The sequence below is a fragment of the Alosa alosa genome, chromosome 6 (genome assembly GCF_017589495.1).
Source record: "Alosa alosa isolate M-15738 ecotype Scorff River chromosome 6, AALO_Geno_1.1, whole genome shotgun sequence".
NCBI lineage: Eukaryota > Metazoa > Chordata > Actinopteri > Clupeiformes > Clupeidae > Alosa > Alosa alosa.
The window spans coordinates 13942621-13966814 of record NC_063194.1 but is presented as its reverse complement, the minus strand read 5'-3'; the positions used below and the strand labels follow the sequence as shown (position 1 = coordinate 13966814).

General features: G+C 41.5%; 3 protein-coding genes across 7 annotated transcripts in view; 2 read left to right on the top strand and 1 right to left on the bottom strand.

The window, feature by feature from the left end:
• The first annotated feature begins 1512 nt into the window (after positions 1-1512).
• gtf2f1 (general transcription factor IIF, polypeptide 1) lies at positions 1513-9870 on the top strand. 4 transcript variants are annotated; one of them, XM_048246771.1, is made up of 14 exons: positions 1513-1670; positions 1901-1952; positions 2186-2229; positions 2849-2921; positions 3103-3296; positions 3545-3715; positions 5221-5435; positions 5559-5703; positions 7414-7472; positions 7819-7950; positions 8084-8157; positions 8538-8698; positions 8987-9091; positions 9316-9870. In XM_048246771.1, exons 2-14 carry the CDS (start codon positions 1941-1943, stop codon positions 9518-9520), a joined length of 1590 nt encoding a protein of 529 aa, XP_048102728.1. In that variant the 5' UTR covers positions 1513-1670; positions 1901-1940; the 3' UTR covers positions 9521-9870. The 4 variants fall into 4 exon arrangements, with proteins under 4 accessions (XP_048102728.1, XP_048102725.1, XP_048102727.1 ...); XM_048246768.1 differs by lacking the exons at positions 8987-9091; positions 9316-9870 and having other exon boundaries at positions 1514-1670; positions 8081-8157; positions 8538-8717; XM_048246770.1 differs by lacking the exons at positions 8987-9091; positions 9316-9870 and having other exon boundaries at positions 1515-1670; positions 8084-8154; positions 8538-8717.
• Positions 9871-10327: 457 nt separating this feature from the next.
• On the bottom strand, positions 10328-12153 carry alkbh7 (alkB homolog 7). 2 transcript variants are annotated; one of them, XM_048246774.1, is made up of 4 exons: positions 11781-12153; positions 11316-11489; positions 11049-11173; positions 10328-10722 (listed from the first exon to the last, which is right to left on the bottom strand). In XM_048246774.1, exons 1-4 carry the CDS (start codon positions 12072-12074, stop codon positions 10602-10604), a joined length of 714 nt encoding a protein of 237 aa, XP_048102731.1. In that variant the 5' UTR covers positions 12075-12153; the 3' UTR covers positions 10328-10601. The 2 variants fall into 2 exon arrangements, with proteins under 2 accessions (XP_048102731.1, XP_048102732.1); XM_048246775.1 differs by having other exon boundaries at positions 12027-12148.
• Positions 12154-20293: 8140 nt separating this feature from the next.
• The window catches only part of cacna1aa (calcium channel, voltage-dependent, P/Q type, alpha 1A subunit, a), a 100339-nt gene continuing 96438 nt past the window's right edge, over positions 20294-24194 (top strand). The window contains exon 1 of the mRNA XM_048244985.1: positions 20294-22201. Within this exon, the coding sequence (XP_048100942.1) occupies positions 21939-22201 (263 nt within the window). The 5' untranslated portion in view covers positions 20294-21938. The remainder of the gene's footprint in view (positions 22202-24194) is intronic.

The window sequence follows — 24194 nt, the reverse complement described above, 5'->3', positions numbered from 1 at the left end:
ATCACATAGAACGAGCTGGCTCAAGAGTTATAAAAATATATCATGTTCATTTGTATAATGAAAGCATCGTTTTTATAGCCATCCATGTGTGTTCACTTCTGGCTCCTTCAATTTGGTAACAGGCTATATGGTGTCTTTAGAACACTTGAGTTACTCCAGTTTAGATTTTTTGATGTTAATCACAACTATTAAGTATATATACTCTTTTGATCCCGTGAGGGAAATTTGGTCTCTGCATTTATCCCAATCCGTGAATTAGTGAAACACACTCAGCACACAGTGAACACACAGTGAAGTGAAGCACACACTAATCCTGACGCAGTGAGCTGCCTGCTACAGCGGCGCTCGGGGAGCAGTGAGGGGTTAGGTGCCTTGCTCAAGGGCACTTTAGCCGTTCCTGGTCAGGGTTCGAACCGACAACCCTCCGGTTACAAGTCCGAAATGGGGTCAGCTCTTTCTAAGACTTATGTTGAATTTCTGTTGGACGGATTTTTTACCTACTTACAACACCCACTATGTCTGTTAACATCATGTGTTCACTAAACTTTTTTCATATTTGTTAGGTCTTACCTAAGATGGCCTGATGTGGTCAAATGTTCTTTCCATATTTTGCTAATATGAGTTGTGGAAGTGGTTATTTAAAGTGAAACACCAATTTGTGGAGAAAAATGTAATGTAATGTAATGTAATGTAATGTAATGTAATGCCTTTATTTGTCCCCCAGTGGGGCAATTAGTTTTGCAGCAGTAAGAGCACACAAAATTACAAAAAATACATAAATACACATAATATAATAAATAACATGGTGCACATCATGGTCATGGGTCATGGGTGGGTAAACTACCTTTTCCTCCTGGCGTTTAGAAGGGAGACAGCAGAAGGAACAAAGGAGTGTTTAAATCTATTTGTTTTAGCAAAGGGGAGTCTGAGCAATGAACCTGATGGTAGAAACTGAAACTGTTGATGTAGAGGATGAGAACAACCAGACAAGATGGAGTTTGCTTTCTTAAGCAGCTGTTTGTTGTAGAGATCCTGTAAAGTTTCTTGTCCAAGCCCAATAATTTTGCTAACACTAACAACCTTGTTCAGCAGGTTCCTCTCCTTTACCCTCAAGGACTGGAACCAACAAATAAAGGAGAACGTAATAACAGACTCAATAAAAGAACGATAAAACATAGTCATCAGGGTAGAGTCAACCTGGAATGACTATAACGTGTATTTTATGCCAAGAAATTGTATTTTTACCATTGTTTTTTCCAGTTGTCAAGGTGCTCCTAACTCTAGCCATTAATAACAGCATAATTATAATGTTGGAATATTATAACATATTTTGGAGTAGCCTAGATTTGTGGGTAAAAAATGTCAAGCGCACACCCTGTTTGTGAAACTACCCTAAAATCAAGAGCACAAAATATGCTACTCAGAAGTTATCTGAGATACTCTGTGATTCTATGAAAGTCCCATATGGCGAGTCAGCCTGAGGTTTACTCTCTAGAACTGTTGGTGGCAGTAGTGTGCCAGTTTGATGATTTTGCAACCGTTAGTAAAGAACAGAGGAAGTCGTGAAATGTGTAGCCTACTCTTGAGTATTTTTGCTGTTGTCCCGCGTCGGAGGTGATGTAGCGGTGCAGTTCAATCAAATAACTTTTTTTGCAACGTGTGAAGACAAGGTAGGCTACACAATTTGCACCAATTATGCTATGGTAGAATTTAGTAATATTTAGTGTTTGAAAAATAGAGTGCATCCGGGCTCTTGCTCGCTTGTTAGTCCCAACCAAAAAGAATTATCGGGGGTACTAGGCAGGTAGTTAACGTTAGCTTATTTTAGTTATCCACTTTGTTAAGCTAGACAACAGTCTTTTTCATTACATTAGCTTGAAACGTCCGATTTTCTCTCCAGAGCTATTTTCTTTTCGGAAGACCCAGCGGAATCAAAGAATATGGCGTCGCTGGTAAGACTTCACGTATATTAGCACAACATTAAGTTTTGGATTCGCATTTCGTGCTGAAGCTAATCAGTGTTTTTGATGTTTTGTGACAGCTAACCAACATATGTGTGCATTGGGGAAATACTGTTAGCAAGCCGGCTTAAATTGTGTACCTGATACAGCACTATGCCATTAATGATGAAAATTGAGGTAAACCAAAGTGTATAGCTTTGTCCTAATGTTTTTTGTGTATCTAGGGGGGAAGCAGTTCAGCTACAGAGTACACAGTCCGAGTTCCGAAGTGAGTATGAGTACCATTTGGACGTGCAAACAATATCAGAGTTTTGGTTGATTTGACCATCAGTTAACTTCGAAACATGCACTTTACTTTGGATAGACAATAGCAATACATCATAGGAGTGATTAACGTAAAAAAATATATATATATAGACTAGAGTGAGTCAACATTTGACACCTCTCCGATATGTTTGGTGTTTACGACGTCAAATAAACCGCTATAGTTACCAAATTGATAGCCAAGTAGCCAGAAGTGAACACACATGGATGGCTATAAAACGGTGCTTATATTATACAAATTAACATGATAAAATACTTTTATAACCCTTGAGCCAGCTCCTTTCTATGTGATCTCAATGGCGATCCATCATTTGTTTGCACCTTCCACAGCATGGCATACCTTATTTACCTGTAGTTAAAAACTGTCCACAAATGCCTGTGTGTTTGTGTAAAAGAATGTTATTGCAGTGTAGCCTGTGTATGGAAATAGTGAGCAAAATGTGGTGGTTTATTCCATAGATGTGTTAAAATGTTTCTAAAGCATCAGGTTGGTTTGACTTGATTTGCACCATAGTACTGCAGTTAGTAATTGTTTTTTTTTTTTTTTAAATTGCATTGACCAGGAATACAAGCAAGAAGTACAACATCATGGCTTTCAATGCTGGAGACAAGGTGAACTGCTCTACCTGGACCCAGGTAAGAAGTCACCTCTAATTAACCATTTTGCTGCTCCGAGTCTTGTTAGGGATGTGCTGTTTTCAGTTAGCAAAGTGTCTTCACACACAGCCATTACACAGATTCCTACAGACTATCTCAGTTTAACCTTGCCTCACTCAGTTTGGTGTTTTTGCTCTCTGCTGGTGCCTGGGCTACACAGGCCCGCATGGAACGAGACATGAGCAACCGGCGGATGTATGCCGAGGATGAGAACCAGGATGGAGCTGCCGGAAGCGAGTTTGGCAAGAAGCAGAGGGAGGAGGCGCGCAGGAAGAAGTATGGCATCGTCACACGGGAGTTCCGAGTGGAGGACCAGCCCTGGATCCTCAAGGTCAATGGGAAAGCAGGTCGAAGGTAAGACCGCTGTCTGGAGCAGTTGTAAACTTTGTCGGCTGACACCCAGTCAGTGTATGTCGTCCAGCGTTTGCAATTTATTTGTAATTAGTGCCAAGTGCTATGTATGTGCATGAAGGTATCTAGGTACTTCACTGAACTTATCATATAATTTTCAAATGTTTTTCTGAGGTCGCACTCTCAAAAACGTTCATGTTGTGCGTCATATGTGACAATGATCGCTATTTCTCTCTCCCACCCCCTATTAGGTTCAAGGGCCAGAAGAAAGGAGGGGTGACTGAGAATGCCTCCTACTATATCTTCACCCAGTGCCCCGACGGGGCCTTTGAGGCCTTCCCCGTCCACGGCTGGTACAATTTCACCCCCCAGGCCAAGCACCGCACTCTGACGGCCGAGGAGGCAGAAGAGGAGTGGGGCAGGTGGGTCTGTCTCTGTATCTAGTCTTGACTTGACTGTAGGGTTGCAGCGTTATACCTTTATTGCGGTGTACAATGGTATGAAAGTCCATGGTTATCCCATACCATGCACATTTGCTTAATACTGATATTGGAAAAAAGATGCAACTGAATAGACGTTAGGTGGCTGACGAAGGAGAGAACATAGCAAATGTTTACCCATCCAGAAGCGATATGGCTGAAAACTGTATCACGATATAAGTATTTCATATCAGTCGATATCGATAATTATTGATTTAAAAAAAATAATAATAAGGACCAGAAGGAAAAAAAGTTCAATTTAAACACTTTTATTTTAAACTTAACCTTCCTCTGATTTTAATCACCTCAGTTAGCAATCAAAGCAAACAGGGAAAAGAAATAGCAACACAACCATGAAAAACACTCAAATAAATAAATGTGCACATAAGTCTGAATGAAAAGCAGCACTGGTTGAAGCCTGGAAATATTGTAAACAAAGTAGCTTAATTTGCTAGTTTATCATAGTCTACTGGTTACACTGTTCAGTTTCCCCACGTGTTTTAGTTTCAAATTAATAATTGTTCTCCTTCTTGGGACAGGCCCGTTTGAGTCTTCTTGGAAAATACTTTTCCATTTGCATCGGGATTGAGATTATTAGAATTTTGTTTTTGTTTTGTTTTGTTTTTATTAGTCAATTTGAATGCAACACTTTTAAACAAATTCGTGCAGCGTGCTAATGATGCTAACCGGATTTAATAGCAATATAGCCAGGCGTCTTGCACGATTGTGAATGTTTGGATTACATGTGCATGGTGAGGAGGGATGCGCCTGTGGAGAGGGAGAGTGCACGGGGCAAGATAGTCTGTGTTTAGGTAGGCCTACTTCTATTGCCTACTCTGGTAGAGTTGCTATACTTGCTACAATGCAAGATATTTAGCCTATTTATTTATGGACAACGTAAGGCGGGAGGTGTGTGTTGCTTTTAATTATTCGAATGTTCATAGAACGTATTTTTTATTGATATTGATTACATGTCTATTGCGATACATATCGCTATCGTTTATCGCCCAGCCCTATCCAGAACACCATTCTAAACCATCCCCAGCCAGTAGAAAATGTCCTATAAATAATTTTCTATATATGTGTTTTAAATACCAAAAATCTTTTCAGACAATTATGCTGAGAAAATCTCATACCGTTGCAGCCCTATTGGACTTAACAGTGTGGGTGCAGGGATGTGGGGATGATGACAGCTGATGGCACTTTGATCTCTACACTAGTTAGAATATACCAAGTCAGGATGGTGTCTATGGATGCAGGATGATGTATGTATAGAGGGTTTTGTTGGGTCTCTTGGCAGCACCTACGTTTGTCCATGGACATGGAATGAGTGGAGATGTATCAGTGGGGACACGTCTGCCATATTTCAGTGTAGGGAGAAGAACTTTGAGATGAGAGAGCTTGAAGAAATGTACTGACCGGTTAGGTGGGGAACTTCTCGTTGGTAGGAGGAACAAGGTGGTGAACCACTTCAGCATCATGCTCCAGCGGCGTCTCAGGGAGACCGACCGCGGCGACGACGATGACGACGAGGAGGGTGAGAAAGGCAGCAAGAAGAAGAAGAAGAAGAAGGGTGGTCGGGGAGGTGGCGACCTGCGCATCACTGACCTGGAGGACGACCTGGAGATGAGCAGCGACGAGAGTGGCAGCAGTGCTGGAGAAGGTGAGCGGAGATGATGGAGCGAGACTGGAATCAGAGTGATGTAGGGGATAGCCTGGGAGAACGTGGACAAGTCTAGAAATGGAACTAAGACGACTGAAAAGTAATAAATGGCCCTTTACACAGATGGAGAGAGCAAGCCAAAAAAGAAGAAACCCAAGGGCAAGGGGAAGAAAAAGAAGAAGAATGATGGTGAAAAAAGTGCCAATGAGGACAGTGATGATGGAGACTTTGAAGGTTTAGAGGTGGACTACATATCAGATGAAACCAGGTATGGCCACTTGGAAAGATTTTTAAACAAATGTCTTTGTTTGATGATGTGTATTCACATTTACAAATCGATACAGTTTAAGAACAAAATTATTCATACCTTTGGCAAATATTGATGTAATGTTGATTTTTCTCTTGACCAATATGTTTGTTCTGACTGAAAATGACACTGCCGCATGCCAAAAGGTTGTAAGACAATGTGGTAGAAACATGAAATCCAAAAAATAATCGTTTTTTATCTTTTTTAACACTTTTATGAAAAATGGCAAGTCCAAAATTATTCATACCCTTTTTAAATAATCAATAGAAACATCTTTATTTGCATTAACAACTATCAAAATGGTTCTTATAATATCTACCAAGCCTCTCCATGTCTCCACAATGATTCTAGACCACACCTTTTTAACAGCAATCCGGGTTTTCAGTCAGGAACGGTTATTTGCCATCACTCTGGCCTTGTGCTCACTTTTTTGACAGATTGAGGTCTGGACTCTGGCTCTGCCACTCTAAAATGTTGATATTGTTCTCAGTTAACCATTTCTTGCCTTGGTTGGCCTGCCATTGGGGCAGGTCTCTCGGCAGACTGCCTGATCTTTTCCACCAAAAATCTCAATGTAGCCCCTTGTTTTAGTGTTACCGTTTACTTTGAGAAGTTTACCAGGTTCCATTGTCTGAAAAACACCCAAAACTAATACATTCCTATAGCTATTCTCCACATTGTGGATGGTGTTTTGGTGGTTGAAATTTTGACTCCATCTCAAAATAGATCACTTGGTCATCTTGGATGCTGATCATGGATCACTCTTTTCCAAACATGCACAACTCAGCCTAAACTTTATAAGGGCACACCTGGACAAAATTTAGCTTTCGCGGGATTTCTTTTTGACCCAGGGACATGGCCTGAACATTACATTCCATTGACACCATGTCCATTTCAATTGTGGGGGTTAGAAAAGTATTCTTTTGGGATGTTTTTCAACCAGGGGGACCTGGTGACCTTCTCAAAGTAAATGGTAACACTAAAGCAAGAGGCTAAACTGAAATTCTGGAGGAAAAGATCAAGCAGTGTGCCGAGAGATCTGTCCCAATAGGCATCATTGAACCATTAAACCATACAATGATTCAAAACATACAAGGCAAGAAATGGTTAACAGAGAACAATGTCAAAATTTTAGAGTGGCCCAGCCAGAGTCCAGACCTCAGTCAAAAAAGTTAGCACAAGGCCAAAGTGATGGCAAATAATTGTTCCTGCCTCAAAACCCAGATTGCTGCTAAAAAGGTGCGGACACAAAATCATTGTGGACACATGGAGAGGCTTGGTAAATATTATAAGAACCATTTCGAGAGCTTTGATCGTAAATAAAGATGTTTCCATTGATTATTTAAAATAGGTATGAATAAGTTTGGACTTACCATTTTTCATAAAAATGTTAAAAAAAGATAAAAACTATTATTTTTTTTGATTCCATGTTTCTACCACATTATCTTACAACCTTTTGGCATCTGAGAGTGTCATTTTCAGTCAGAAAAAACATATTGGTCAAGAGAAAATCAACATTACATCAATATTTGCCAAGGGTATGAATAATTTTGTTCTTAACTGTATATATTTTTAAAACCTAATGTTTATAAAGTTGCGCAAATTCAGAAAGCTCCCTTAATGTTGTAATGAGAGTAAAATCTCATGTTCAAACTGTCTTGCTCTCTGCAGTTCTGAGGAGGAGGAGCAAGAGAAGGCCAAACCCAACAAAGGAGAGGACGTGCCTAAAGGTGCAGTGGCCCACTCTTCTGCTTTACGGTGATCTGTGTCACTCACAGCAGCTGCAAGGTTGTGGTTGTAAAACGCTCAGAAAAAAGAAAGAATGATAAGTGCCTTAAAAAGGTGTGTGTGTGTGTGTGTGTCTAAAAGGTTTTGGACATGTGAGACAGGTCAAATCCCATCATTTGCACTTTCACAATTTTTATGGACTGGTGGAAAACAACACCTCCGATGCTTTCCCATGATTTTTCTCTCCGTGTGAGCGTTCATCTAGCTCAGTGACTATTGTACCATATGTGTTATTCATATGCAAGTATTCACCTTGTCTAATGAAATCGTTGGGTGTCCACCACCTAGGTATTGACGAGATGTCTGAGAGTGAGGATGAAAGTGAGGAGGAGAAACCAAATGAAGAGGAGACTAAAGAAGAGGAAGAGGAGGATGAAGGGAAGAAGACCCCTGTGCACATGGAGAAGAAAAAGAAGAAAGGTTTTGTCGAAGTGTTGTGTTTCTCCACACTAAAATAGTACCCATTTCCCATGTGTATATGACTGCACTCCAACTCCTTAAGAGTTTCTCTGTGTTTGTTTGTTTGTTTGTTTGTTTGTTTGTGAATTAGCAGACAGCAGTGGAGAGTCGGACACCTCAGAGGACAGTGACATCGATGGAGAGGCCACCTCTGCTCTCTTTATGGTGGTGAGAGCGATCTATGCCGTATGCTTGCAAAGCAAGCAGCAGTACTCTTCACAATGAGCCAGTGGACCCCTGGTTCTGAGGTCTGAGGTCAAGAGAATGGCTTTTCATCTAAGCAGTTTTTGGACTTTTCTGTTTAAAACATGTTTGCTATTGCTGAAAAAAAAACTCTTTGAGAACACAGATCCTACATTCACACAGTAGTTGGAATCACTCTGATTCAAGCCTTTGACACTCATGACCTGAGTACTTAAACCTGCAAATGCTTACCAAGCTGCACATAAGTTTGTTTTAAATAGAGCAACACGCTCTCTAGATGAGGGCGTCACAAAAATGTACGTGCTGGCTCTGAGTGTCTGCATCCTTTGCAATCCCACTCACAGAAGAAGCGCACCCCACCCAAACGCGGAGGCCGGGGCTCAGCTGGAAGCTCCAGGACAGGGAGTCGCCCCGGCACACCATCCATCGACAGCGCCTCCACCTCCAGCACACTGCGCGCAGCCGCCAGCAAGCTGGAGCAAGGTAAGAGTGTGACGATGGCTCTGTAATGCAGACACATTAAGATGTACATGCACTGGGTGATGTGAACATAGTTCTGCAGTGCTTTACTTTAGTTTTTCATACGCTTTACCTTGCCTATATCTCTCTTACTCTATGCAGGTCACTTTTGTGCTTCAGCTCTGTCTCAAGCTGTTTGATTTGGCTTAGTGAAGTGGTCATGTATGCTGTGCTATTCACCAATCAGAGCACATCTAAGAACTGAACTGGTTTAAGACTTATTCTGTGTCTCGTGATACAGGAAAACGCGTCAAACAACAACGACCACCAGCAGAGACACCCCAGCGGCCAAGAGGCTGAAGATGGACCCCTCCCCACAAAGCCCTTCAGGAAAGAGTACTCCTCAGCCCTCATCTGGGAAATCCACGCCCAGCGCCAGGTACATACATATGCAATGTGTTTTGAACCCACTTACTGAAACTTCCAATTGACATGATTTATTTCAGATATGTCCAGCTCTGTTGTGGATAAGGTCTTCAGGGTTATTTTGGTCAGGGGAGTTAAATATGTTACTATACACGGTGATGTTCTAAAATGTTTACCATTTTCCCCTCTCTTCCCTCACCCACACTTTCTTGTCACTTCTCTCCCCCCTTTCAGCAGTGATGTGCAGCTGACAGAAGATGCAGTGCGTCGGTATCTGATCCGCAAGCCCATGACCACCAAGGACCTGCTGAAGAAGTTCCAGACAAAGCGCACTGGACTCAGTAGCGACCAAACGGTCAATGTGCTCGCCCAGATCCTCAAGAAGCTCAACCCAGAGAGGAAGAACATCGGTGACAAAATGCATTTCTACCTTACCGAGTGAGGCCTTTGGAGAAGAGTGGCTTGCAAGTGGTGAGACACAGCAGGCCTTCTGAAAAGCAGTGATTGGGATTAGGTGAGGACTTCACACAGGACTGTCTTTGAGGGAACAAGAATGTTTAAAATATCACTGGAGCTTGATTATCCTGTGTTGACTTGGAGTTAGAACCCCACGAGGGGTTAGTACTGCATTTTGAGATCAAGAATGATCTGAATTATACCAAGCTCGAAAGAGCTGTGGTACATAGCCACTTAATGGAATTCCTGTTTTTTTTTCTATTTGTGTACTTTTAAATAAATATATATGTTGTGAGCCAGTGTGCCAACCTGAATAAAACACACTGTTATTGGTAATGAAATGTTAACTACTCTTATTAAACCTTTTTGGTCCATTTTCCAGATAGCAATACAAACACATTCACACAACTTTGGAAATCTCTGGCACCATGAAGAATTGCATGAATTCAGAAACATTATAATGATCTCTCAAAGATGAGTTAGCCCCTTCTTTTACACAAACATACAGGCATTTGTGGGCGGTAACAAGGTATGCCATGCTGTTGGAGGTGCAAACAAATGAGTCTCCAGTATGGAGTTTTTGATGTTAATCACTGCTATGATGTATTGCTATTGTCTATCCAAAGTAAAGTGCCTGTTTTGAAGTTAGCTGATGGTCAAATCAATGAAAACTCTTTCACCTATTCATTACTCTTGGCATTGTTGGTGTGTGATGTGTCTCACCCCTGACCCCTCCAACACAACGTCTACCACAGAATTGTTAGTTCCAAAATGGCTGCAGCAAGCATGATAGTTTCATATTATAGCTTTCTTTACTACTTAATATGTACATACATTGGATGATAAATGGTTGACAAATGTCTAAAGTGGGTGGGGGGGCTGACAGCTTTTAACTTTATAAGTGCTAAGCAATCATAATAACCTTGATAGGCTACATTTCAAATGTCTTAAGAGGACGGTCCTCTTAAATGTAGGCTATAAAGATATTTCAATTCGATCTAGAAAATAATTTAACACTCAGTTGTTTGAGCAACTTAATTAATGCACGCTGGCCGCCAAGACTTATTTCATTCTGGAAGATTCCGACAAATGACAGAAATGCGTCGATGACGAGCGACTCGCCGTCCGTCGAAAAAGGACTCTTCATCCTTCAGGATTTCGTGTGTGAACTTGTACCTGGCCTCCGCCCTGTAATGAATAAAAGGTAAAACGGTGTAGATTAAGTAGGACATTGCAAATAATGTATTTCAACACGAAAAATGACTGGAGAAAATGATGTGGCCAGTTCGCCTACATGTCGCAATCCCTAAACAGATTTTTTGAAATTGGCCCGAGCCAACTGGAATGTCACCAAAGCTGCTTGATACAGGTTCTTACACACCAATCTTGCATTTAAGTTGGTACAGGTGAAGCAAATTCTTGTTTAGATTACTGAAATGTTTAGAACAAATAAGGTACATAGATAGATGGATATAGCAGTGGCATCAAATAAAATAGGCGTATTGTCAATTTACCTGAGAACGTAAAGAGACCGTTGAGGCAGCAACAGATCTACCCAGTCAGTTTTCACCTCTTCGCGCACTAGTCGCATGACGCTGGCAGAGAGAAGGCTGATACCCGCAATTGTAGTGCCACAAAACTATACAGTGCAACAGAGAGAGAGAGAGAGTCTTTTTTCGCTTGCACATGAAGCTCTTGCCTACCAGTGCCAACTGTTGTATCAATCAGTTCAGGCTAAAGTAATCATGGAACATGATATGGCCTGTCTAAAACATAGCTACCTTGACGCTATCGATGTGGGGTTTGATGAATCCGGCCTTATCCAGGTCTAGGACGTGCACAGGGCCAAGCAGCTGGCTATCCTGTGGGAATGCATGCGCTCGTAGCCGACGAATGACAGCCTCACAGGCAGCACCCCACTGGACACGTTCGGTTTCACGGAAACCATGGATGGCCTTCAGCAGCATTAAAGAGGGGAAATGTAATTTTATCACGGGTATTAGAAACAATCAATATTACACAAACAGTATCCCTACACAAACAATTGCATATCATTCTATCAACTTTGCCATTTTCCCTCTAGCTTGTAAATACATCTTGGTTTGTTTTGGTTAAGTCAATCATAAATAGTGAAATCTATCCATTGGAGATGGCCTGTGAAGTAAACACCACAGGCCATACAGTTAACTAGGTCTAACGTTAATACAAACATGAACCTGTCATCATGGCTAGCGGTCAGCACTTACATCATCCCAGTGATCAAACTCGTATCTCTTCTTTTTAAGCCCCGGCTCCAATTCTCTCAGTAACGCTTGCTCCTCTTGCTCGCTGATGAAGTCTACCTGAACTTCAACAAACTCACGCACGCTCTCTACAATGTGAGGAGAAGAGCCGCATAACCATGCACTACTAGTTTCACCTTTCGAGCTGTCTCTCAGCGGTCCTGACAGGTCAGATAATGTGGAGAAATTAGAATGATATATAGCTCTGACCTGTGCGCTTCTTTGTGCTTGCTTGACAAATCTAACAAGAAGCCTCATATCTTCGTTTTCTCGTGGCCTTTTATTGAAGTTATTGCTCAAATGTTAAATTCAACATTTCCTTCTGCACGCAGCCATATTGGAGTTGAAAAGCATTGTGGGAAATGCTGTTTTACGACAACGACAACAGTAACTGTTTAAAGGTTTGCTGCCACCTAGTGACTATATTTGTACTTGCATCCTGCACTGACAGTAACACCATAATGGTGGTTATGATTTTAGACACTATCCAGGCCTGGGCAAAAATACAGCAAAATGTACATTATTAATAGCGTCAGGTCTACCTCCAACATGTGTGTAATTTCCTGTAAAGGGATACTTATTCTTTCTTTCCCACAAAATAGCCTACTCAAAGCTGTTCTATACACACACACACACACACACACACACACACACACACACACACACACACACACACACACAGCCTGAACTCTTATTGGCAGGCCCTCCTTATCAATTAGCTAAACTGACTTTAATGACTGTAATTCCCTCTAAGTGTCAGTGAACAGCACACACAAGGGTTGTTTGCGGCTTTGGTGTGGACTAAACAGCAGCCCATGTCTGATTTACATGCAGTGGCTTAGTTTAGCTTTGCTGCGCTGCACTGCTCAGCAGTCGGCAGATCTGCATGGCACTAGGGATTAGCCCCAGAGGCACACAGTGGAGGAGCGAATGACAGTGGTTGACAATGCCACCAGTGCCACTTGCTACAGTGAATTCTTAACCATTTATACTTACATCATGTATTAATTTAGCTGTCACAGAAGTGAAGTAGAAACCAGTGGATGTTCAAGAGAGATAGTAGATAGAAAAAAACAGTGCATGGTATAAATTAGGCATGTTTAAAGGTGTCTAGGAGAGAAGTTAATCTAGGAAGAGCTGGGTCTTAGAGTGTCTTGAAGATAAACCAATGTGTGTTTTCACTCTAGAAGATTAGATTTCTGGAAGGTTCTGGAAGAGTAATTTGACTTTGCGGGGAAAGCTGTAATAACAGCATCAATACAGATGAGAAATTCACTTCAATCAAACTTCAAATATTAACATAATGCTTGTGGTCTAACCAGTCTACTCCACATTAACTCAGACCCTCTTTCAGAAGATTCTTGTATTAATTATTTTCATTTTTATATTTTTATCTCACTACTATCTGTGTCTTGTTTATTTTTATGTCACATCAATGTATCTAGAAAAACATTTGACACAGTCTTGCTATCCATTTATAAATGATGTGTGTGTTTTGTTGTTACTATTGTGGTTTTAACAGTAGATAGGACAGTCATTTATTGTGTCTTGTCCTTGTGAATGTTTTGCTGTTTTCATAGGCAGTAGAATCCAAATGGAAGAAACACACAGGGTAATGTGCTCCCATTTCTAAGTGATTTTGCCTGGAAGAGTTTCAGAGAAATGTACTCTTACCTATGAATAATTTGTCACAATAGTCTCACGTCAGTTCACATACAGCTGTATCTGCTTTCAAAAAGAAATAAAAAAAGAAAAAAGAAAACAGACTGGAAATTTCACAAATGTTTGCCACAATGTGGTGTTTGTGGTGTTCTACTGCTAAGTATTTGTGTTCATCATGCTGGGTAGTACTGTAACTAGGTAAGGAAGTAATGTCTGTGGCAGACACAGGTAACCAGATAGCCAGGGAATTCCTCTTCCTCTGAAACCCTTTAACCCCTTGAAATGTTAGCAGTGTGCAGTGCTCATTTCAGTCAATACATTGATCCCATTGAAAAAGAATAGGATGTTCATTAAAATAATCACTTTTGTGAAATTGACCCCGGCAATTGTCCCCTGTGTCTATGTATGCTTTACTCACATACTGCAACTGCAAATAATTGGTAGTATGTGTGCCTAGTTTTAGATGTCTCTCTGATTTAGAAGAAATCTATTATTTTATAACTAGCTTTACTGCTGATAATTAGAGTCACTCTAATCCAGTGAATATCCAGTGCCAATGAACATTATGTGTTATTGTTTAAAACTCAGTGAACTCCAGGAGTGTCACACAGTTGAATGAGATGATATACCTTCCTGCTGTTTGTCAGATTGAAAACATAGCATGTTCTCCTCTCTTTGCATGTACACTTATGAGCTTTTTTTTTTTTTCAACTTTCAGATGAAGACACCTTTGAGCACAATTTGAACCTATTTGAACCACTAGGTGTCGCTGGAGAGTAATTGGGGACTGCTGACAAAACCACTACAAACCAGCTGCTTTTCAAGTAAGAGGTATGACTTGTACTGTCAAATAGAGGCATACTCAGGTGTACCACTGGGAATTCCTAACAATTACATTGATCAATGAAAATTTTAATATCCCAAGAGTCCTCAGCCAAGAGAATACAGTTTGTGAAATCCGCCTCAAGGTTAAGTGACATCATTCTCTTCCTAGGCAAAAAGGAGAAGAGAGGCTTTGGTTTTCTACATGGTCTTTTGTTCTTACTAAAGCTAAAACAACACTGAAATATGAAGTAGTGTTCATATTGATTTAAAATGTCTCTTGTATTCAATTTGCTCACATACGAATAAAAGCCATTATTTATGAATATGCTAATCATACATCAGCTTGAAAAATAGGGCAGCAATAACACAATGCAAATATTAAGACAAACACTTACTACACTGTTATGTTGCTGTTTGTTTGACACTGACATGCTCTGTGAAACTGTTTTGTTTAAGTAATCATTTATTTCAAGTCTCCATTACTTATGTATACATGCAAGGGATACACAAATATTTATGGCATATTAACAACATTAATATTGGCTTCATGTTAGACCTCTGTCATCTTGCTGTATTGTTGCAATGTATTAGTGACCTTGGAGCAGTTAAGGTCACAGCAGTGTTTATCAAGTATAGCACAGCATCCCATTCATCAGATCACAGTCGTCCACCTTTTCTCAATGGACGTTGTGACTGACAGGTTTAGGAGTCCTCAACACAGGAAATCGTTAGCAGACCAGCAGCTTCGAGCACTGTCTGAGAGGCTATGATTCACCGTATTGATTCAAATGCGTATTTAGTGCATCTACAGTACAATCCACCACTTTACATTTCAGACTGATGTGTTGTTAAAATTGATATTTAAAGAAGCAATGGATAATGGAGAGGAAGGAAATAACTCAGGGTGTGTGTGTTTCTGTTTAGACATGACAACAGAGAGCACATATCATTGTGCCATCTCTCTGGTGGTGCCGAGTATCATTAAGTGTTACAGCGTAGGTTAATTGTTAAGGAAAAGCAGAAATATACAACAACTAACCAAACAGTGGTCCTAGTCTGACTAGTTATGACATTAACTTTGTTTGTAAAATGACAAAAAAAGACATTGTTGTGGAGCAAGTTGATTGTATTGCACACCCTGTAATGGATATCACAATTGCTCTTTGGAATGAATGCCTCACCAGGCTGCAGATGTGCTTTGCATCGGAAGTTTCCACTCTGTCTCAACAAAATTGTCTAATAGGTATGGATTAATTCATACTTTGTTTCATAGTTTACTCATAATTTGTCTGAGGAGGTGCTTTAGCCCTGCGTCAATCACCCCAATTACTGACATTAACACCATATATGTTTTAAGAATTTGACTCACTCAACAATAATGTAGTTACATTGAAAATGTACATTTATTGGTCTCAGAAGTTGTGCAGGGCAGCTCTAATATGTGTCCTTCATGTAATCTTGTGTGAAATTCATTATGTGAAATTATTCATAGGAAGAGAGCTTACAGAAGCTGTTGAAATAAACATTTGTGTTATAGTTTATTCAGTTGAATTGTAAATATAAATAAAATATCATCTCAACATAAATGAAAGGCAATGGCTGCTGTCTGAAGAACACTTCCTTTTAGAAAGTATGTATGCAATACAATATCTTGTCAACAATTAATATTATTACAATTCATGCAAAATTCTAAGAAAATATAATTTAGTTTACACATACTGTGTACTGTCCATAGTACACAAACACACACACAAGCACATATTAATGTGCACGCGAACACACACACACACACACACACACAACTTACAGCTGTGCAGGAGTTAACCTAGGCACAGAAAGGTTAAGTCGAGAGCAGAGCAGGCAGCCCTATGTGCTTGGGGTTAATGAATAATTCAGCCTTATGAATCATTGAGATACCCAGCTACTGCTAGACGGAACATGGTTGCACAGTCTTCTTTGAATTCTTTCCAACCTCAGACTTGTGTATGCTTTACATTCACACATATGGAGGGTAGGAAGGGCCAGACTAACACGCACATATTATCCACATACTTACATGCATGTGCAGTTACATGCTCATCCATGGAGTACATTTTGAATCACTGCATTTCCTACTAAGGCTTCTAGCATCAAGTATAAACGGAGTCCATATATCTTGAAGGTATAGTTGCTGTGCAGCTCAAAATAACACATCGAAAAGACAGAAAGTGAGGAAGAGAGAGAGGGAGTGAGATATGGTGCATGTGACTGAAGGAAATAAGAGAAAAAGAAAGATTGGGGAACTCGACGGAGGAGATGCATTTAACTCTTCTCATCCAAGGGACTAAAAGTGTCTCTTGGCGACAGCTGGTGGACGGCGCGTCAGGAGGGCTGCCTCTTTTTAAGCTGTGTCTGCTCTGCTTGCTATGCGCTGCTGCTGCTGCTGCTGCGGTGGCGGCTGCTGTGTCAGATTAGAGTGGGGAACTTTAATGAGCACGAGCCCTCCCTGTGGTGGAGAGAGAAGGGGTCTGCTCTCCTGGGGCGGTTCTCTTGTGATCCCCAGCTGTGTGACAACACCATCGCTCCATGTCCGCAGTAGAGAGTGGAACCTTGGCGTGAAGCTTTTGCTAAAAGCACAAGGCTACATTCCGACTATATTACATGAATACTTATGAACATATGTGTATGTTTGTACACATAAACAAATAATATAATGTTTAATATGTATGTACATACAGTGTTTGTCTACTGCACAGTTACTTCCTGTATTTTAAGAACAGAACTTACATACAGGGTTCTCACGGGTCATGGAATTTCTGGAATATCATGGAATTTTGGAAAGTCTATTCCAGACATGGAAAGTCAGGGAATTTTATCATTTTTGGGGCAAAGTCATGGAATATCAGGGAATTTTATTGTAGCATTTTAAAATTTACTTGCCAAAATACATTAATATAAATATATTTCCACACAGAATCTGTGTTTGTCTGGTTATTAGCTTTACTGCTTGCTTGAGTAGTTGTGGTTAATCCAACTTTGTTTATTCAATGCCGATTTATTCATCTCCCGCTCTAAAAAAGTAAGAGTCTTGAACGCTATGCAGCTGCTCTGAAATATTTGGTCGGTATATTGTACCATTCATTATAGTAAGTCATGGAAATTCAGTTTTTTTTGTCAGGGAAAATATATGGATTTTTTTACATATGACTTAGACTGGGAACCCTGTACATAAGCCTGCATACTGAATATGAGGTTTTACCAGACCATATGGGCATTTTCAGCTGCCCTTACCTTTACTCACTAAGGCCTTCATCCCTTCTTCATCTCTCAACTGAGAGTATGAAATGAGATCGTCCCCTTCTCCCATATACTGTAATGTCATGGGAATGACAGCTTCATCTTGGTTTAGTATGGCAGCTGAAGACCAAATTGACCTCTCTTAATACAGTGCACATTCTTGTGTATGAAGTCACACATACACACACACGCGCGCACACACACACACACACACACACACACACACACACACACACACACACACACACACACACACACACACACACACACACACACAGACAAAAAGGACCTTCACACCATATAATGACTGCACCCTGCTGTTTCTAGTGTAGTGGAATTGCAATCTCTTGGTTTGTTGTTTATATCAGGGCCAGATTAATAATGTGGCAGGCGGGTCTGAAAGGTGGGTCCATAATGATACACTTTTTGTCAAATTCAGCAAATTCATCCTCATGACCTACCAAAAAAAAAGATTTCTGTACTGTTCTGGTTCTGTAAATTGGACCAAACATAGTGGCTCAGACCAAACCATGATATAGTTTCAGTCAATGATATGTTCCCTGAGTAGCACTGAGAGTGTCATTTGTCCTGAAGGATTGAGTGTCCTGTTGATCTGAAATATTGACGACTCTGCCTCCAAGTCTGAGATTATGCAGGCTTGGAAGGCCCTGCTTGTCAGTGAAGCACAGTTCACGCTGTATCCCTAACCTTAAATTATTGTTGTATAATTGTTATCAGTTTCTCATTTAATTAAATGTTCAGTTTAACCATGCATATGTGCTATGAGGGTATAATTCCTGAATTGTTTTTTGTTCCTGAAGCCTCCTTCTGTGGAAATGTCCAGAGAGTAAGAACAATGTATGTTGTAGGGTGTCTGATTGTCCTCATCCCAGGGACACAAACATACTGTAGCCTAGGTCATTGGAAGGTTAAAGGGTTTTGTAATATCCTTATCTCTGTTAATACTAACTGGTTGGATGGATGATTGATCATAAGAAGCCACAGAGCTGTAGGATTGTTACTTGACATTTCATGTGGGTAACACGTCTCCGGTGCCATGAATAAAGCTGCAGTCTCACACCAGTTGTCTTGGATTCATTTTGACCACATTATCATGGTAGTTGTGAAATGGTATGTTTCCTAGATGGCCTGCAAATGGGGTGCAGGCTGCATGCAGTAATTTCTAATCTGTTATGTATGTTATTTGATGGAAGGCCCTGAGTCTAAACAAGTATGTTGTATTGTCAGTGATGGGCAAGCTAGGCTACTTACAAAATGTAGTTTGAATGTAGCTTAAATGAAGCTTACTGCTCACCGAGTACTGCCAATACGGAAAACAACAACAACTGGGAAAGCAGCCAGACTTTAGGTTACAGGACTACGCTCTGGGGGCATGAACATGCTCCTAGAGTGTAGCACTGTAGCTGCCTTGATCTCTAACTGTTGGCTACAGCAACTCGAGCTACAGTAAAGGTAAAACAGATTGTTTTGCCCACTCCCCCCCAACGACAGTACTCGTGTCCTCGATTATCGCCAGATTTCCTTTTTTTTAAATAGCTTATAGAGTAGCTTGTAGCTTAGCTCACTACGTTTTGCACATCACTGTGTATTGTAAAGTATTGTTCTTTCAGATCAAATTAAATGAATGACTGGTTGACAACTGAAGAAGTATGTTAGACTGACTTCAGCACCAGGGACAGCTCCATACGCGTTACTGACAGTGTCAGGGACAGGGTTTTTCTCAATGCTTTTTTTTTTTTTTTTACTTTTTTTTTAAGCGCCGTCTAATGCTGCTCCTTCTTGGAGAAACTACCCAACAGTGTAGGTGGAGTACATGTCATTTAATTTGATCCATTCCACTGCACGCAACAAACAGAGCGCAGGGTTTTCAGTGTGAGATGCGCCCTGTCACCCTGGGCACAGACATTCTCGCTTCAGCAGGCATGTTGGTTCACACACCAACTCTCGTGTGCGAACCCATAACCAACAGCCATCGCTGCCTGACGCTAAATGCTTTGCGTGCGGTTGACCAGACGTGGAGTGACCCAGACTGTAATTGGACCACTCTTTAGCAGGCTGCTGGCTCAACACAGTATGTTTCTCCGGACATAAATTACTAAGCCTTTTTTTTTTCGTTCACGTTTTTGCTTCGAAATTATCTGTTGGAAGAGATAGGCTTCAAAACAACAGAAATAAATAAAATATTTGTTCTGTGACCTCTGACTGCAAAATTCAGTCACAGACTATGTTGTTTTCAATTATTTGTAAGTTTGTTGTTAAGTTTGTTCACGATCCGGTCCCACAGAGTTACCCGTCGAAGCGGAATCAGTTCACATTCCCTGTAATTGTGGGCATGATCAAACAGTGCAATTGCCACAGTTAAATGGGGGCAAGGGGAAAAGAGAGCAGCAAGCATCAGCCCAGAGCACCCTTGGGAGTAGAAACTGTGGAGATGTACGGCAGCCCTCTCCCTGTGAAAGCCTTCCATTCATTCATTGCCAAATGTCGACTGCTAAGAATAGCCAGTAGCCTCTGTTTAGAGACGCTATGCTCTCGCTCTCTGCTTTGATTCCCTCGAGACGCGCTTGACGCTTCCACGCTCGCGCGTGCACAGCTGCCCAATAAGCACTCAAAGACAGTTTTGTGCAAAAAAAAATAAAAAAACAACATACACCTGACAGTGATATGTCAGTATTCGGAGAGTGGACAGTTAATAAACCCCACCCAACTTCTCTCTCGACTCGGCTGCATTCAGCTTAGTTTTCTTTAACACACCCAGAATTCCAGGCAAGGGGAGGAAAAAACATCTGATGACCGTGACGGTATTTGGATATCATCAGAGGAGACAGAATAGGCTCACAGTAGCAGAGGACGTTAAAACGCTTATGCTCTGGAGTTGGACGGCAGTAGTGGATAAGCGAATCAATGCGAGGCTCTTCGTGCGTCATGTGCTGCAAGTGTTGGCCAGAGATTTTGGGGAAGGCGCTCTAGCTGCATTAAATTGATCAGTTGCTCATTATACCTCAACCTGCCAGCTGACCGGACCCCGACGCCCCTGCCCTCCAATTTTGATTCGTAGACAGATCCTCCACGCGAAAGTCCCCATACCACACCAACCCGCCTCTTCTTCCACATCAGCCACCTCTTTGTATCCCCTGGGGCGCTGGACAGAGAGCAACGAGAGCGAGGGAAAGCAAAGCAACGCAAGGAAAGAGAAGGACTGGACGCAGGTTCTTTTTTCCCCTCAAAATCAAGCGGGATGAGTCCCCGAGGCGCAGGAGGATGAGGTGCGAGGCTCCAGCGACTGTCCATAGTTTGGTGGTGGAGAACACGGGAGACCACCAAAAGCTGGAGCTGTCTTCGTTGTCATACTCAGAGGATTGATGATGCTACTTTCAATGTCCGTACGTACCTCCGTTGGATTTTACCTAGCATGGATTGCTTTACCAGCACAGGAGTGCAGATGATGGCTGTGGCGAAAAGGATGCCGTCTGATATATGAAAAAAAAAAGATAATTACAGCTGCAGTGCATTAACAAACATTTTATGATTATAATTCTTTGGAGAATGAATAACGACGAGTGTGATGAAATATTAACAAATGTCACATGCAATTGTCACTCGAGAAGCTCGGTCGTCTGAATGTGAGGAAAGCTTGCGAAAGGTGGCGGAAGGTAGCATCCACACTGTACCAAACATTGCGGATGTTACAAAATAAATAAATAATATTTCTCTTCTTCTTTTAATATCAGTAACATCAGTTGCTGCAGTCATTACACTTAAATGAAAAGACATGCTAAATGTAACGAACGATAGCATTTCAAATGCAATTATTTTTTTACTCAGCCATTATGGTAGCACTACTGTGTTCATGAGAGTAATCATATGAATAGCTAAGGAAAGCCTCAGAGATGTATGACCAGGCAAACGCATTGGGAGACATTTAAGACTCCATGAAAATGGAATCTCGGGAGCTTATTAATCCATTCTTGTTAATGCACTAATTCTTCATCGGAATATGTTGTTCTTGATAGCTGACTTAAGCACCAAGTGAAGGACAAGCGCTCTGCATTTGGAGGTGGGCAGCAAGAGCATCAGCCATTCAACCGAAACCGCACGTTTTTTTCCCTCTTCCACGCATTTTTCACACCTCCACTTCCCTATAAATACAAGCATCGATCCGCTATTAATGGGCTTGTGTTCTCAGACCAACCGTCTCTGATATGACACCGTGAGAGTACAATACAGTTATACACGTATAAAGTCTTGAAGCAGATGGGATGTAATGTGGTGTGGTCGCGTTGAATATTCGCCTTCTTCTCTGCTGCTTCATAAAGACTGGCCTTTGGTGTCGATAGAATGGCTCGGTTTGATAATGAGGTACCGTCCAGGTATGGTGGAGGACCTGGCCCAGGGGGGCCCGGTCGCGGCGGCAGTAGACAAGGTGGCCCGCCGGGAGCTCAAAGGGTGTACAAGCAGTCCATGGCCCAGCGAGCCAGAACTATGGCCCTGTACAATCCAATACCAGTTCGACAGAACTGCTTCACTGTCAACCGTTCCCTGTTCATCTTCAGCGAGGACAACTTTGTGAGAAAATACGCCAAAAAGATCACCGAATGGCCATATCCTTTTAATGTCCTCACCAAGTCTGTCCCCTGGAGTAAAGGTACAGTTGGTGTATGCCCAAATACATACAATCAAGGTGTTTTCTACTTAGCATAGCAAACATTCGAGGCCAATATGGGCTACAATTGTTCAGCGTTTTCTTCTCGATTAATTTGTTCATTAGTCTGTTAATATGACGAGGGTACATGTTTCTCAGGACAGGTTATTTTAAAATTTATTGTAAAACACTATTATTATTATTATTATTATTATTATTATTATTATTATTATCGTGTTATTGTGAGTATAAGGCTTGTAAACTGTAATATTATTCTTATGCATGTGTGACATGAGGGCCTGGAGATTGGCGCTTCCAAAGCTGTGGCTTGGAAGTGGCGTGGCGGCGCTGAACTGGCGATTGCTGATGTCAGCAATGTGCAGTTTGGGCTCAGCATCACACGAAACTCAAAACGAAGTGGGGTGGGCATATACGTGTGTGCTGGGGTTTAGGAGGCGGGCATGGGGTACGCAGCCATTTCCCTTTTTCCAAGGGCTTCAGGAGAATGAGGGACAGTGTGTGCCGGGTCCCTCCTCTTTCACGTATTCCGTGCTACCGTTTTAAAGGGCACAAGAACCATTTGATATTATAGAATGTTACTCTTCTGGTACTTATTGTAGAACAGTGAGACTTCACTATAAGCAGATTGGGATGGCAGCTAATGGTATGGTTGTGTGTAATTGTTGTGTTTATAATACTTTCCTTTAGAGAACTTCAGAGAGTAATGGTTTGCACAATGTCGCCCATCATAGGCTGCCCATGAAGAGTTTTGTAGTAAGAACTAAGGGGATTGAAGGAATTTGGGGGATGGCCATTGTTATGTTATGGTGCGCTTCACTATAGCTGTCTGTAAATACGCCATACCCTAATGCAATAAGCAACGTTTGTTTGATAGTCTTTTGTTCACTGCAATGCCATGTTTCAGTTTTAAACCTGGCAGTGCATCAACACTTCCAAAATCATCTTGGGCATACACTGTGTGCGCATAAGATGAAAAAGCATAAAAATATAGAATCTATAGATATATAAGCGTGGAGCATATTCCCTGCATTTCCACTCCATTCGGACTTGTGGGCAGTCGCTGTATGTCTGACCCCTGTCTCACTTTTCACACCACAGAGCCACAGAGCAGATGGTTTTCCACTAGTGTCACATCATGCAGGGCTGCTATCACATTAAAGTGCCATATTGAAGTGCCTTAGTCCTCCCCAAACATGGTGCATCAGTGTTTGGTAGTGTGTGTGGCAGGACATTTCTGGAAAGTAGTGGTCAATATAGACCATTCTTGTTGTTTTAAGAGCTGCTATAAAGAAATCTCAAAAGAGGGGTGGTCTTATACCATGTTGGTTTGACGGTGTCTGGTTTTGCTACACATTTGATATTTGAGGCTATCCTAAGCTGCATTGTCTTATGCCCATGTGGTTGTGGCGCCTCTATCTCTGCCTGCTGTTGTGTTTGACTGTACCTGGATTCGGAGATTAAACTTGCTCTTGAATAGACTATCAACATGCATGTTATGAATCACCTGACTATTATTTGGCCATGTCACATTAGTTTCACATATACTGTAATCTGATTTCAGTAGTAGAGAAAACCTTGTCTTTCTTTCTTTACTTATTATCACAGGCTGGCTGCTGCTTTTCCCATCACATCACTTCTCAATCTTATGCCCACATAAATGCACAACCAGAGCACCCTGCTGCCTTCTATTGCCCCCGGGGCATTTTCTGTGGTACATAGAATGGTCAAAACAAACTGAAGAAAAATGCCTGCTCTCAGCCGTGGGGTTCAGGCTGTGTGTCTGCTCTGTGTGCATCTGGCCCTGTGACAGCGAGAGCACATGCCAACCTCATGTCGGGTCACACCTGAGGTCGTCTGATGTGGAGCCTGGCCCTGGTTGTTAGGATTGCAATGTCCTTCCATTGGACCAGTTGGCCAGTTCAGGGTACTCA